The sequence below is a fragment of the Scophthalmus maximus genome, chromosome 3 (assembly GCF_022379125.1).
Source record: "Scophthalmus maximus strain ysfricsl-2021 chromosome 3, ASM2237912v1, whole genome shotgun sequence".
Classification (NCBI taxonomy): Eukaryota; Metazoa; Chordata; class Actinopteri; order Pleuronectiformes; family Scophthalmidae; genus Scophthalmus; species Scophthalmus maximus.
In genome coordinates this window covers 12,448,651-12,465,502 of record NC_061517.1, presented here as the reverse complement: position 1 = coordinate 12,465,502, position 16,852 = coordinate 12,448,651, and the positions used below count along the sequence as shown (strand labels likewise).

The 16,852-nt window shown below is 43.6% G+C and overlaps 1 protein-coding gene across 3 annotated transcripts in view; it reads right to left on the bottom strand.

Moving 5' to 3' along the window:
- arhgef25a (Rho guanine nucleotide exchange factor (GEF) 25a) overlaps positions 1-16,852 on the bottom strand; it is a 41,712-nt gene that overhangs the window by 10,669 nt on the left and 14,191 nt on the right. For all 3 annotated transcript variants that reach the window (XM_035645559.2, XM_035645560.2, XM_035645561.2), the window contains 2 exons: positions 2,659-2,966; positions 2,099-2,209 (listed from right to left, as the gene is read on the bottom strand). In XM_035645559.2, coding sequence (XP_035501452.1) covers positions 2,099-2,209; positions 2,659-2,966 — 419 coding nt within the window. The remainder of the gene's footprint in view (positions 1-2,098; positions 2,210-2,658; positions 2,967-16,852) is intronic.

Below are 16,852 nucleotides of genomic sequence, written 5' to 3'. Positions count from 1 at the left end.
AACTTGTTGGTGTCTGCAAGTTGTGAGCTTTTTCTGTCACAGTGGTGTGTGAGTGAGAGAGGGAGTAAAAAAAACTAAAAAGAAAAGGACAAAGCAAAGCGGAGACACAGGGGTCTGGGGAGAGACAGAGAGGCTCCATAAAGAGCCTTGCTCCCCCTGCTCGTCTTGCCCCACTAGGAGTGCTCCGGCCTGGCTGACAGGTCTCCCTGGCTCCCTAATCACTTCCAGATGTGCAGTGGCAAAGCCCACAGGAAAAATTCCCTTCTTCTCCCTCTGTTAAAGGTTTGTTTTTCTACCCAGAAGCTCACGGGAAAGAAAGAAAATAAAAATGAAAACAGCTTTAGCAAAAGCAGAGAGCATGTTTAAAAAAAAGATTTTCTAGAATCTGTCCTTACAATTCAATTCAATTTGAAAATATGAGCTTCAGGTTTCGGATGAGAGCAATCAAAGAAGACTTTTGTCTCATTGCGTGATATTAAAGCGAAAATTGTTAGAAACTTTTTTATAGGGTTATAAAAGCATGTTCAAGTCAGGTAATTGTTTTATCATATCTTATAATTTTTACATCCATTATATGATGTCAATTTTTATGGAATTCATTTCATTGCATTGTTCCTTGGGTATTTGTTTGTCGGTGGATCGACCAGACCAGACTTTACAAATGTTATGATGTGTAGTTCTGGCTTTCTTTTTGACACCACAGCTCAGTTGACCGCTGACATACAATCACAAGAACTTTCCACTCACCAAAAAAGAAAAAACATTTAATCAAAAGCTACAGTCCACTGTGGTTGTGAGTTTAGAGACAACAGTTCGGGGAAGAGGATGAAAAACAGAGGCCAGTGACGGTGGGGTAGAGAGACAGAAACCACATCTTGGAGATGGCTGACCTACATAATCGAATCTCTTTACCTCTCTACCTCTCTCTCCCTCTAAGAGGTTGGCAGTAAAAACACAACAGCACTGACCTCATCCCCCATGATGTAATAGAATAACACCTTTTGATGTGTTGTTGAGACTGAAATTAGGATGTAAGTGCTCTGGTGTCGATTTACCAGCAGAAATGCTGAAAGGCTCAGATATCATGATTGTTTTATATTGACAGGACTCAGGCACCGCTGATTCATACAATATTACTGCTGCTCATGCGAATCCCATTTTCTGCCAAGCTTTCACCAGACAGCGAAAAAGGAACCCTCTCACTCGAGACGCTTCTTTGCCACGAGCAACTGACTGCAAGTGTTTGATGGAAAAGTGAAAGCGTATGCGCGCACATACTGCAGTATTGTTTTTCGGTTCATGAAAGTGGAGTCATCTCTCCTCATCTCTGCCATTTCGTGCTATTTCCTATTTATCTCCGGGCAATGTCCTTTTGTAACATGTTGAATGAGTCATGCATCACACAGGTCGCTGTCAAACTCTACCCTCCGGTGCATTGATCTGCTCCGAGAGAGCCTTGGATTCATTTAGGATCCCGTGTGTGTGTGTGTGTGTGTGTGTGTGTGTGTGTGTGTGTGCGTGCGTGCGTGTAGATAGCCTATTTGTCTGCAAATCTTTTCATGCCTTGTGTGCTTATTTTACTTGATCATTAAAGTGCAGACAACTTTTGTGCCCCTAGTGATTCCAGGTGGCATTATTGTTTGGTCAATATCGTAAGACACTGTACTAGCAAGGACTTTACTAGCAACTGAGGAAAAAACGGAGGAGAAGAAAGAAGCATCTACACCAAAACTCCCATTTTGTTTTCTGGCCCCATAGTGTTAACTAGGAGCAATGTTAGTAGTTGTAGTAGTAGACACAAGTGCTAGCTCATTGAGGGAATGATGACTGTTGGGTTTTCTCTCTGATATTGTAATATTGACCTTACCATGTTAAGTGCCTTGAGACGATGTATGTTGTGATTTGGTGATTTACAAATAAAATTGAATTGAAAATTGAATTGAAGAGTATCATGTCCTACTCGATGCCAGCAGCCTGGCTTCTGTCCAAAGCAGAAAACAATTTCCAAAAATACCAAATTGAACAAATAACCTCTAATATTAAGTGGTGACTGATACAACTGGTTGGTCTAGCTTTACAGTATATCATGTGGACCCACCTGGGTGTTTGCCAGTGATGTACAGCCAATAAGCGAGTCAGTTATGTAGCTGGGGGACTGTAGTGTAGCCGGTGACAGGTCCTCAGGGCTTGCCAGGCCATCTTTCCACTCCTGCATCACACACAAACACACACACAAAGTGTGAGAATATTACAATATCAACATGTTGCACAATATCTGGAGCACACTCATCCATCGGGACACACGAGAACCGTGCAGAAACATCCAGAAAGCGTGGACAGACACACACACAGGCAGCTGCAGAACCACAAAAGAGAGCACATGAGTCACAGAACATGGGTTCCTGCAGGCTGATCAGCCGGCAACGCTGCTGTTATTTGATATGATTTCCAAATGCCATGACACTTGCTCTACATCAAACCGATGTTTACTTCAGAACCAGTTCATGTGGTTCTGAAGGGCAGTCCATTGCAAATTAATAAAGAGCACGTGAAGCACACTGCCTGCATCCAAAGCATTGTTGGATTAGTTCATGTGACCAAGAACAAAATTTGAAAAAAGGATACGTCCTAGTTATAACTTCAATTTGTGCTTCTCACCAGTTCTCTGTGGGTGACAGGCAGGATGGTGAGAGTCTCATCAGGCCTCGGGGGGCTGCCCAGATCCTGGCTGTGGCTGTGGGAGGGAAGAGATGGAGGTTTTCCCTCGAGCTTGCGGACCTGGCGCTCTCCTTTGGCAGTGGCCCCAGCGCTGAGTTTGCGGACGGGGTTTGTGAGCCACTTCTTCAGGGTGCTCACAGAGCGCCTGGAGCCTGGTGAGCTGGGGGCCGAGCTGCCTGATGCCTGCGGTGGCAGGGACGCCACAGAGGTGGAGATACTGCCCTCACTGCCCGCTGCTGAGTACGAGTCTGCAGAAAAGAGAGAGTGAAATAAAGAGGGGATCGACAATGACGAGGTAGACAACTGACAAATAAGGGGTGAAAGGGCAGACTCTCCACGTTCAGACACCAATTAATCTATGGACAAAGACCACCATGCAAAAAGAGAATTGTGTTAAAGGCGATAAAACTCCTGATGGACCATTCAATGTGTGCAACAGCATTGGTCAGTGAGAGGCGATGGAGGACTGAATTCACAAGACGTGTCAACACAGGAGAGAAGAAGTAAAGAGAGAAATCAAAACAGAGTGTGGATATATAAATAGTCTTCCTCCTCAAACACAGCTGTGCAGCTGTGCGGCACATTATAAAAGACACACTGTTCTGTTCATGTCAAGCAGACCATAGTCTCTTTTTCTTTCATATTCGAGCTGTGTGTCCGATCACATGACCAGCGCATGCGGGATGTAAAAAGTACTTGTCTGCTGCACAGTGATGTCAGGAGGACATGGGAAGTGAGCTGAGGGGGGTTCTGGGACCGGACATCCACTTTAATCTTGTATAGAAGGGAAGGTCTTTGCTGGGGACTGTTTGTTTTTTCTGTCTTGTCCTCCATTTCCATCCTGCCGACCGCCCTTCCTCCTGCCTTCTTCAGGCCTGAGATAGCGCTTCCTCTGAGCTGTGTGTCAGGAGGAGTGTTTTATCTGCTGTGTGCAAACGCAGGTCAGTCATGTCTCCCCTCCATCTTCTTGCCCTAGACCCAACCTCTGACCCTTGATCACCACTCTCCAACAGATGGAAAAGCACTCCTCTGCTAAGGCTCACTGCCATGGCTTATTATTACTAAAAACAGAGAAGTTACTGTACTTCACAGCAGTTTTTATGAAGTTGATGAGAAAACTAAATGACTCACCCTTAGTTATGAGGACAATGCAAGGACGCTTTCATTATATCTGTGAATTTGTTTATAAGACCACTGACCTCATTTCAGTGTTCCTTATGTGAGCCATCAAGGAAGATCTTATCACTGTACTCAGCAGCAGGGCCCAGACTGCAGGAGGCACACTGTCCCGACCGAATAAATTCACAATTCCCTTCATTGTTCATACTTAAGACATTGAGCTTTTCCATACTTTACTCATTTGATTAAATGCTCTGATCAATGAAAATTAACTTTGTAAAATTCTCTGCACTGCTCAAACCTCAGTCAACGTGTTTGAGAAATGGCTAACCTCAGAGCAAAACAACTCATGTTCATGAGCACAAAGATTTGGATAAACACATCTTTCCGTGATTTTAACTACAAACAAAAAGCCTGTAAGTTGTCTGTTCATTACCACCACAGACAGCATTTCCTCTGTAATCTTTCTCCGGCGTCTTTCGTCATCTATTTTACAGGCATCATGCATGCATGTGTCTGATCCCGGGGTGGCCAATTTCCCCCATCCTCTTCTCCTCCACCACCCACCCCCATCCACATGAAAGACTGGAGAGTGTAAGGAGATCTGGCAAGACGGGTGTGGGGGGCAGAGAGAAGAGATGAGGAACAGAGAGGGGTAAAAAGAAGGGAGACGGCTAAACCCTGCAGGGAATAGACGGAAATTTAAACAAACACTGGACGGGTCCCGAGACCATGAGACGACATAGCAAAGAAACAGCAATCTCAGTTCAAGCCTTTGCTCTTTGAAATGTCGTAGCTGTAGAAGACAATTGGATATCAAAAAAATTGTCTGAAAGCTCTTGTATTTATGGCTGGAGCAGTAGAAAAAAGCCTGAGGCAAAGCATTCACCATCTCTGAGGGGTCCCGAGCGCATGTGATATGTGCAACCCCTTGTCCTCAGCTTCTCCGACCTCTAACAAGGTCCAGGCCCGGGGGTTTGTGTTTCCTATTGCTCCCTGCCCAGGTTCAGCCTGGCCGGGGCTTTAGGGGTCACGGTGCAGAGACGCAACCAGGAACAAGCTTTCTAACCACCTCCAGACATCAGCTGAGTTAGCTTATCAAAAATAAAAAGAGAGAAAAAGCTGACACGTCTCTGTGCCCGGAAGCAATTCAAAGTGAGTGGAGACAGCAGTGCAGCTTCATGATTTGAACCGACGTGTCAGAATGACACAGTGGCTCTGTCAAATATACAGATTTACAACGTGCAGCGTTTACATAATTTACCGGTTTTATAATGAGGATCGTTACATCAGCATCTGTCACCATGGCAACCCCGCAGTTCCCCTCCTGATGGCTGCATATACTGTATGGGTCTGTTTCCCTGTTGACCCTCAGAAATTGAATCTGTGTATTGTTATAGAACCTTGCACTCAGAGTAACAGCACGTAAACTAAAACACAAAGGGAGATGACGAGCTTTCCCTCAGAGGAAGAGGAGACGATACTATTTTACACCTACACCGAGGAAATTGGAGAAAAAAAACAACTCTTCCCACTGTCCCCCTGTCCTGCTGTGTGTGGTGCTCAATGGCATTCATCGCCATAAAGACTCTGCTAAGAAAAGATTGATTATGTAAGTCCCCAACTACCAAACTCTCTCTTAATGCTGTTCACTCACAACACTGACGTTTGGTAAGGAAATTTAAGCAGTTTTCAGTACTCATATTCAGAAGATTTGGTCAGGACATTTTGCAGAGTTTGCCGTTCACATATGAAGAACACCTCGGCGAGAACATTTCCGGTACATTCAGGCCTGGGCAGAGCGACCATTGCGCTCACTGTGAATTTTCTGGTTATTTTCCTGCTGTATTCTCTATATGGGCTCACTCGAACATTCAGGAAGGAAAAGCCTCAGAAAATGGCAACATTTGCAAATGTTTGCGTTCTCAAACACAGCCCCTCCGGAAAAGTTCAGGAAAATGTCCGGACTTCAGTCAATGTCTGAAAGCCGTCTGAGGTTAATTTAGGTATTCGTAAGATCATTCATTCAAAGTTTGATTCGATTTCACACAAACTGATCTGTCATCTTTTTTTTCTTTCAGCGTTCGCACTAATAATCAGTTGTGGGGGTTTTTTTGCACTTAATCAAGACTTTGTCTCCCAGTCTGACCTAATGATTGTAGGGCTGCAACTAACTCATTATTATCTTGATTAATCAATGCATCACATTGTTTAAAACTTCAGCAAACCGCGAAAACCGCCCATCACTCGTATCTTGTCTGATGGCAGTCTACAACCCAGATATATTCAATGAGGAAAATGTAATTATCCAATAACTACCTTAGACTATCTTAGACCAGTCATGTGGAAAAGGAAGTCGCCTGATATCCTCGTGAAGGTCACATCTATTGATCCGGGTGTGACTGAATCAAAGGTAGAAGATTTATGTTTGAAGAAGAAAACTGGAGAGGAAATAAAGGAATATTACGGAGGAAAATCTGACTCGAGCTTGCTGGATGGATATGTTCTAAGTCTTGGCCCCCCTGAAGAAGTTTGGTCCAACTTCCTTTTATTGATCAGCTGATAAGTGAGCGCTGCTGAGCTGACAAATCAGGCTAAAAGCGTTGGCTGTAATGGAGCTAACTTGTTCACAACTGCTCCGCTCCCTCGGAGCTCTCTGTCAATCCTACAGCCTCTCGGGACACGTGCAGGCGTACTCGCGCAGACAGATACAAATGGCACATGCGCATTTTCTCCAGGGCAGCTGTGCAGACTGTTCACCTGTGATCCAGGCCTCCGGTGTCATCCATCTGTCGGAGCAAAGAGCACGAGGCACCTCCAAAGCGCAGAGCCAAACATGTCAAACGTCCAGCTGAGTCTGAGATACTCTTGGAGCTGCCCATCAACGCCGACACCTCAGAGATAACAAACCCGGGGGTCTGAGAGTGTGGCACCATACTCTACTTGTGCATTACATTTCACCCACTCAGAGGAAATGGACACTCTTCCCATCAACTAGCAGGACCTGGGCTGCACTCAGGCACTCAGATATGCAGACTGGAAGACCTGGGAGACACTGGGGCACTTAGTACCTGGAACATATGACCGGAAAGCCTCTAACTGTCCTCTGATGAACTCACCCAGAAATATATTAAAATCATTTTTTTCTATAAAACTTTTAACATCTCATTGTGAGCTGAAGAAACAATGTCTCTGTCTGTTTCACTCTTCCATCATTATATTTCATCCTGTTGGCCACAAACCGGTTGTATGAGTATTATGTTTGAGCTCCGTCGGATTAATAAATCCTGGCACTTGGCTGTTTCTCTCTTCCCCGTCTTCCTTTCTGCTTCATCTTAAACTCCGCCGCCCTCTTCCTAACCCTCTCTTTCCCTCTCCACTGTGCTTTGTTTTTGAGACTCTGACTGGCTCCTGACCCGGGATCAGGACACACAGCACCCTTCCCCGATGCAATGCCCTGCCCTGCCCTGCGCCTGGGTTGCTGAGATCAGCACAAGCTCGACTTGCAAAACAAACTAGCACAGAAAAAACCGCCACACACCACTGGGATTGAGATCTGTCCCTGGTTTTTGAATCCGAAATAGGTCACTTATGTAAGGACAGAGAAGGCTGCCGTGAACTGATGTCCCCTTTAAATTACTTTGTAACTATATAGCATTACCTTATTTATAGAGTGATGTTCCCCCTATATCCTCCTGCTAAAACCAACTATAGCTTCATATTCTAAAGCTGATATCCATAAAGACCCACCGCAGGGGGGGGTTGCATTTTTTTCACCTCTGATATGGTTGCATCCCTGCACCAGCGGGAAAAAAAAGCACGTAACATTTCTCCTCTCCCCTCTTCTGTCGTCTTTTCTCTCCCAGTTTGACAGTACAGCTTAAGCAACTGAACCCACAGTCTGAGAAATCCTCAGCAATTATGAAGCTGACACGTCTTCCCAGTGGATATGAATTTGTATTCTAATGGGCAGCGCACTGAGGGACAGGCTACGAGATGGGTTGATGGATCTGAGAGAAGGGATTATTTGTGATTTCCTTTAAGAAAGCAGTAAATTGAGGTTAAGCGAGAGAGAGGCAGACAAACTTCAGGCAGATGGAAGCTAAAACCTTGAGTGAGAGTAGAGGAGACACCGAAGAGAACAAGGGAAGGAAGGAGATTAAGGCACAAGCTGCTTTTAAAATATGCTATGAATGCTTTTTAAATAGGAGTATCTACAAGCAAGAAGTGGGCTGATTCCTAATCGTATGCATTGAAGCACGGGCATGTATGCCTGTATGCATATGCTCTCATCCTTGTTTGTGTGTGTGTGTGTGTGTGCCCCCTATGAGTGTGTTTGTGTGCAGTAACTTTTGGAGCGACACAACGCAGTCACACAGAGATTTCCTGTCCTATTACTGACCTAGACACATGTGCACACACTGCCATGGTTCCAGAAGTAGGAAATACGCAGTAGACGGTGACATAAACAAGCCTTCAGGGTCGCTCGCTGTGGCATATTTTTCATCAAAGCAAAACGGACCTGAATAAATGATGCTGGCATTAATCCTATTGTCTGTGGAACAATGTGAAAGAGTGATTCGGACACTCCTCTTGATGAGGGCTTATGGAACAGCCCAAAGTTATAGATAGATCTAAATCACCCTTCGTGCGACTGACTGTGAAAATCAGGTCAACGCGAGGATAGAGATGCATTTCGAGCGCTGAAGGTTGTGCATTACATCATTTACACCATCATAGTTTCTGCTTCCTGTTGAGATATAGTCCCCACCATCTCAAGTGAGGTATTATTAATTCCTCCTGCACCTACTAGACATCTGAATTGTCAAAAAACGGTCCATTCGCATGAGTAAGCGGTGGCAATCTCACTGCAGACACTGGTCTTTCTTCAGCTGCTGCTGCTGCTGCTGGCTCTTGACAATGTGAGACTCGAAACCATGTATGTGGTTAGTGGGTCTGAAAACTCCAGACATTCCTCTAGAAGCACTCAGAGAGACTAGCCAAGTTCCTGGAACCGACTGCCTTTATTTCCCTTAAAGTAAGCTCCGGGGAACAATCCGCACATCCCAAGTGACTCTCACACTTGCCGCGGTGTCAAATACAACGGCATCACATCTCTCGACAAAAAACATTAATTTGCTTCTCCACCGACGACATCATGGACGGCGAAATGGACGAAGTCTGGACCTTTTCCAGAGAGGCTGTATGTGAGAACGCAAAAAGTTGCCTAGGACTTTTTTTCCGGAAATTTTCCTGCCAGCCTCATGGAGAATATCTGGAGACTGTCAGAGTGAGCCCATGTATAGAATACAGAAGGAAAATCTCTGGAAGATTCAGGACAGGCGAGTGATTGGTGTTATTCCTATAGCTGAGCGTTCATCCATAGTTTAGCCCTAACCTTACTTGGTCAGTCTCAGAATGTTCTATTTTGTAGATGAGCATAGCGGCCAACTTCTATAACTAGACAGGTTCCTATTACACCATCACATTAGGTTAGCCTGACAAATTAGTGGTCTGGTGGTTTGCGTGAATAGGTTGTCAAATTCCCCGCCTGAATTACTGCTTCAAATTCAGGGGATTAAGGTTCCAGTGTGGACCATTTTACACTCACGCTGTGTTATTAACAACTGAGCACTATGGGATCAACAGGAGAATATGGAGATGGAAAGTTCCATAGTCACTAATAACAGAATCAAATCTGAAGCAGCAGACACATTTCCTTGATACCTAAAACACACCACACCATGCATTTTGTTTCACAATGCAACTCGATGTGTCTGTCACTGGATGTCCCAATTTTAAGTCTCAAGGCCAATCCGAGACTTTATTCAACTCTGAAAGAAATGATTTGACATACAAAAACAAATGATGGTCCAAAGTATTTATTTATATTATAAGAATCTCAAAACCTAATTTGATCACCACTGAGAAAACTACAGAAGAAAGAAACAATTGAACTCAAGTCTTTTGAATACTGGCCTCTCAGATTTTGATATGAATCTGTGAAGCCTATGATATATTTACCATAAATTAAGTTTTTGAAATAGCACAACTTGACTACTGGAAACTTCAAGGAAGATAAATCAACGTCATGAATTCCAATAAATTGTTTTCACAGTGCAATACTTCAGTGCCATAAATCAATTGGTATTTAGGATTTCAACCGCGAGTGCTTTTCAAACTTAGGTAATCATGACTGAGTACCACACCATAACGTAATCTTTGTGGGCTTTATCAACATGGAAATAAGTAAGAGCAGCTGTTTCTGAGTGTTTCTCACACAGTTTAGACTCATCATTGTTTTCCGTGCAAAATTTGGTCCGATTTTGATTTAAGTGGGGTATATTTATCAGACAGAACAATTTCTTCATAGTCAGAACAGAGTTTTAATGATCAGGAAAAAAGAGCAGTATATAATTCAGCCTATGTTATGCTGCCAAAGAATGAAGTGCTCAGAATCACACGCAGGTGTTCACTCCTTTGTGAAACCAACCAAGTGCAGACCTGATGTTCCAGCTCGTGTCCCTCGTCAGTTAACCGGGAAAACAATATTCACTTTGCTTTTTGTGGTCTGAGAGATGCAGAAGATGGAGGTCGTTAAAACAAGACATCCAGTGAAGCAGCCTGTATTTTAACAGTATACCACTTTTCTAGTCTTACCAACCACCTAGAAGACTTAACAGTACAAATCACTGTCACTTATTCATACAGCTTGTGTATAAACAGCACTTTTTTTTCTGTCACACATCATTCCTACACTGCCAGCACAGCCATCAGGGGCAACTTTAAACGTTAAGTGTTTTGCCCGAGGACACTTTGGTATGCGGAATCGAAGGAGCCGGGAATCAAACCATCGACGTTCTGCGTAATGGACGGCCCTCTCTTCCTTGAGCCACAGCAATCAAGCCCGTTTAAGTTGCTACAGTAAACGAAAACATTTCCCATTCTTTTATTTCACTAAGACTTTTGTGTGTGTCCAGTGAGAAAAACTTGCTATAGAAAATGTTGGGTGGCAGAGCACTTGCATGACCTCGCAGCGCACCAAATGGCTCTAGTATTTGCTAGTGTGTGTGTGTGTGTGTGTGTGTGTGTGTGTGTGTGTGTGTTTGTGTGTGTGTGTGTGTGTGTGTGTGTGTGTGTGTGTGTGTGTGTGTGTGTGTGTGGGTGTGAGTGTGTGTGTGTGTGTGGGCCCAGATAATTACAGTGATGATCAACACTACCCTTTGAGCCTCTTTAGTAGCAGGCAGCACACACACTGGGTACTGTTCATCACTATGATTATCTGGGGAAACACACATATCCCAAAACACATACAGAGAGAGAGAGAGAGAGAGAGACTAACACTTCTGTTGAGGGATAAACAAGGCTGCCATTAAGCCAGAGGTGGCTGAGAACACAGAGCAAATTAAAAGCGATTGTGATTCCATATGGCAGCTGTAGCAGTGCCAGTCAGGAGGCCTGCGAGGAGAGCTGGAGACAGGGCTGTGGTGCCTGCTGGGCCATGGGGACACGGAGCCTCTCTTCCTGGCCCTAGTCTGCCCGACAGCTCTGGTACTTTCAGCTCAGGGCTCCGCACTCATGCTGTTTTTCACGCTGGCTGTGTACAAGGTCACTTCTCTGAACTCCACGTAGCCAGGACTACTGTATACGCCGAAAACAGCTCCAATGTGAATTGTGGGCAGGATTTGTTTAAAAACCAGCATGCAAATGCTGCAAACATAGCATCACTATACATGTCTGTCTCCTCCAAGCTTTCAACACATCCTGATGTATTGTGTATTTTGGAGTTTCACATGTCAAAACCACAGAGTTAAAGAAAAAAGTTAGGTGAAATCTGTCATTCTCTTCTGGCACAGACGCGATGACCTGCAAATGTAAGGATGTGTTAGCACAGTGATTCTCAATCAGACTTGATGGACTTTCCAGACACATATTCTCATTCCTTTCCATAGCTCTCCACTTCTCCCCACTCTCATCGCCATAGCAACTAAACCAAGAAGGAGAGAGAGTGAGGGACAGCCACACAAAAGAATAGCTATCAGCAAGACATGAAACCAACCTACACATGTGGGCACACACAGGCACACATGCCAGGCTGTGCCACGCACACATAATTTGCATAGATGTGCATTTATGTTTACATGTATACAGTAACATGCCTCCAAATGTGTGTCATGCCTTCTGCTTATTTGTAAAACAATGGCGTGAAACACAAAGGATGCTTCTGAAAAGCTTATTCCAAATTCAAGAAAAACCATCTGCACCTGTCAGCCTTTGTCTATTTCAGATTCAATCCTGAGCTCTCCATATGGTTGTTAATTAGGTGGGTTACTTATTAATATGAAAAGGCAAAATCCATCCATGTTACAGAAAAGACCGGGGGCTCAGGTCCACCTGTAATGAAAGTGAAGTTGAATAAAATGTGTTAATGTTGCCATTGGAGTTTCAGATTTGTTGTCATTCATTTGATGGTTAACGCAGGGACCTCTTGGATATCTGTGGAGATCCTCATTCATCCAGGTCATAGTTATCCACAAGCGTGTTGAATCCGTGAACCTCTGGGATGTTTCCTTTTGCTTTCTTTGTCACTGAATTCCCCAGCAAAATTTTCTTCAACAACACGCACAATTTATCTCTGAGTGAACAGAGCCAAGAAGCTCTGTCGGCTGTGTTTATTAGTTTGAAAAGAGACATATTTTACTCAGAAACCATAATACTAAAGAACTTGTTTAACCGTGACCTTGTACAACTATGGTCTTGAAACAGAGAGACGAACAAGAGGGAGAATTTAGGTCAGAGGTCAACACAACAACAATACTCTGTACTCATCTTCTATCCGTGGAACCAAAGGGGTTGCGGCTGACTTTGACATATCCTTTACACAAACTGGTAGAGTTCTCATGTCCACTCTTTGAACCGTAGATTTGATTAAGAACAAGGCAACCTTTCCCAGACGCAACAGGCACTTGTTCTCAGGATCGGCAAACAAAGAAGCAGCATGCTCAGCATGTAGTCAAAGCTCAAGCTCAATTCTTCAACACAACATCGCAGTGCTCTCAATATTGTCACTTTCCATTGTTTGCTTTGCTTAGAGCACTGTTTTGGAAGGTTCCTCAGCGGGGCCTCTATCAAGTCGTCTCGGGGGAGAATTGCAGAGGAGCAGATCCAGAATCAGAGACAATTCTCTGGCCTGATGGGCGCCGACGTTGTGGTCGAACTGCTGCTAAGACTTGATGACATGAAGTTTGCATTTCACAAATGGCGAACGCAGTGGGAAGTCGTCAGAGTCAGGCACATACATACTGTACCAGCAGGAAAGTTTCCGGAACATTGTGTGGTGTCTATGTAGAGCGTGCAGGAGGCAGGACAAGACGATAATTCCTCCAGCGGAAAGCAGTGTTCTTGTTGTTACAGTCATCAACACGCCCACTTGCTCGCTGTGAATTCTCCTAAGATTTTCCTGCTCTACTCTCACTTGGACATCATATGGAAATTAGGCAGGAAACGGTCCGGAAAATGTCCCGACATCTAAAATCAGCTCTAAGCATCCAATTGCACTTCATAACAGCAGCATTAGAATTTGTAGATTTTGATTGAACATCATGACAAGTGAGTAGGACACTAAGACTGAGATCCAAGCTTTAGTATGGTAGGAACAAATGCAATAGATACCCCTAAAGACCACAGACGTAAAAAGAGCCATATGGCCTGAACGTGGGGGTAGAATCACAGGGGGAAGTGGCTCCACTCCCCCTCTGCGCTGTTGGAGAATTCTTTCTAAACAAGGTATGGAATGCACTCCTGCGTTTCATAATTTGTTCCCTCATTCTTCTCCTCTGCACGTTTACAAACAGAGGCCTAAGGAAGAGGAAAAAAAAAATGAGTGGAAGAAGTGGACTGGAGCCCTGGAAGTATGTCAGGGCGAGGCCTTTAGTAGAGCAAAACTGAAAAGGAGAATGAACTGCGATAAAAGGGAGATGGTGAAAGTAGAAGGGAAGATGTAATTAATAACTGGCTGACTGACCAGAGAGAGAGGGAGATGGGGGAGAAAAACAAAAGGGAAGAGGAGGTAAGACAGAGAAAATGAGAACTCCCCAGGAATTATCTTAATGCTCCGCTTGCTCACATTCCTAGCCAGCAAATCATGCAACATTCACCCTGAAATTTAGACCGGCTGATTTCCTCATCCAGCCGAGATGGGAGCACTGTACGCGTTCTCTCTCTCTCTCTCTCTCTCTCTCTCTCTCTCTCTCTCTCTCTCTCTCACCACATTTCTCACTCTGTCCCTGTCTCCCTTGTGCGAGCGAGAGAGAAACAATATGGAGGAGATCGGTTGCACAGCGGAGAGGAGACAGGGGGTTGGGTGGGAGGTCAGGAGGAGACGACGAGGTGCAGAGTGGGCTGGGGTGCAAAGTTTAAAAATATCTCTGCCAAACGCGAGGCTGCATGGGCCACAGCAATCCGAAAGCATACCTCCAATTTCAGCTATTTTTGCAGCTTTTTCCATAATGTCTGAATTCTGCCTTATAAGCTGATGACAAAGACGGTTGTCGAGCGGAGACATAAAAAGACTCACTGCCTGAGGCAATTTTCCCTCCGCATTTGCCAAAGGGGGCTGTTTGCTGTCAGAAGTACACTCAAGTTGTTATCAACAATGTATACAGGTCTCAGGGTCACAGGTTGGCTAAGGAAACCGTGGGGATCACGTTCCTGTGTCTAAAAACAAACGCACTGTTGAAGTGCCCTTGAGCAAGAGACTAAACACTACCACATCAAGGCGCTGTAAGTCACCCTGCCCTCTGACTAATCTGAAAAAAGAGGGCAAGTGGAAAGTAATTATTCTGCTACTTTGATCAAATATGTTATTTTAAATTGGCTGGAAACTGCAGCAAATGAGCCATGTATTCTGCTGAACACTGCTAAATAACTGATTAATTGATATGAATTATCTTGATATTCATTTAATTATGAGAAGTTTTTGCTTTTTATGTAATACTTGACTATTTATTGACTTAATTATTGGGGTTTTGGACTGTTGGACTTTTTGGACTGGTCAGTCAAATAGATCAATAAGATGATGTCATTTTCTTGTGATATTTTATGTACCAAACAATGAATTTGTTTATTGATTTGGTATTAAACAATAACAGGAACATTTCACTTGATTCCATAGATCTAATTTATTGCAATTACTTCATAATCTCAGTCTCAACTAAAAAAAATATAGGTTTCACACATGTATCAATGTAGATGTTTCAGTTTTTTTGTCCATTGTCCAATGATGTAGATGATGCAAAGCACCTCAAATCCCTGAGAGGCGAAATTGTGATTTTGGCAAATATACATATACACATAAAATGACATACATACGTATATATAACAGACTTGAATTTGCCGTGTATTTATACACATTAATGTATTGTTTGTATGCAATGGACACACAGGGACAATACATGAAGTGTGAGGCTCTTATGGTTCCATTTAATTAAAAATGTCAATTATTTTTATGTTTTTCCATGTATTTTTCTGTTCTCTCTGTCTTTGACATTAAAGTCATTTCAAATGTAAATATTTGTGCGTGTGTGTGTGTGTGTTGGTGTGCGTTAGTGTGTGTGTGTGTGTGTGTGTGTGTGTGTGTGTGTGTGTGTGTGTGTGTGTGTGTCATTGCTGGGGGGGATCCTTGTCCTAACTCATTGCATGCATGAGTCAACACCAGCCCCCAGTGCCCACAAATAAACACACTCACAGATGCACAGGAAGCACATATAAATGCAAAATGCACGTACAGGGCAGCTTCAGAACAGTCTAGAGAAAGAGAAATCAAAAGAGAAAGAAAGTGGTGGGAATAGAAAAGACAGAGATACTTATTGGGTGAGAGATGGATATTCTGGGTCTATAGATAGAAAAATGTATTTCCGTTGCTATGCTGCTGTTACTGCTGCACCCCAGTCATCTTAGACACATGGTAAAGCTGCTTACTGCCTCATATGTCTCAAAACCAAAAAATTGGAGATATCTGTAAATGTGTGTGCAAGAGGAAAGAGAGTGTGAGTGACAGGACGCTCAAATAGAGTCTTCTTGTAAAACTAAAACCTAAATCTCCCTGCACTGTATTGTAGGGACAAGTTATGAGACACGGGTACATTTACAGTGTACCCGCAGTTTAAAGTACATGCAAAATGTGCGTAGTTTCAAGTATAATGATGTATCTACTTTATTGTAATACAGATTTTTCACGAGATCTGTTCCCATATTTCTCAATCAAACTCCTTAATATCTTTCAAAAGCATTTCATGCCAGTGTGTGTCAGTTTGATGAGCATTTAAGTCTGATTCACTTGGATATTTTTGCAGTTTTTTATCATTCATTTTATGTTGCATGTTTTCATAGACAAATATTGTTTAGCCCATATTTTTGATGGCTCGAAATGTATACTGAAGAGCAAATTCAGAACAAAATCTGAAGCTATGTTGAAAATACTTTCTGTATGGGTTGACTGTCTTCCTTGTTTAAGTGTCATTTTACCTCCACTTCTTGACTTATCTTTCCATTGTTTGCTCTGTCCTTCTGGCGGCCTGCATTCATGTATGACAGCTCCCCCTCAGTGTGCACACCAAACACCATTAGGACTGTGGGAGGCTGTTCGGCAGTAAAGATGTGATTTAGAGATAAGTGTGTTGGCTTGAAACGCATGGGTTTATAAATATATATATATATCATGCTTAACATTACCATATACTGTCTGTGTGTGTAAGGAAAGCACCGTCAGTGTCTGCACAGGCTTCCTTCATTTGAAAATCTGTGTTTGATCCTCAAAAAGGAGTTGAACACATGCAACCCTCCCCATCAGATCTGATTTGAGGAATCCACAGGTGGCATTTCCTCCCTCTGGACCGCGGAAACTCACAGAGGACAAGATCAAACAATGGCACAGCATCTATTTTTACATGGTTCGCCAAGCGAAACAACCCTCAGGAATGGGCCTCATGGCAGCCAATCTGCTAATCTGACCAAT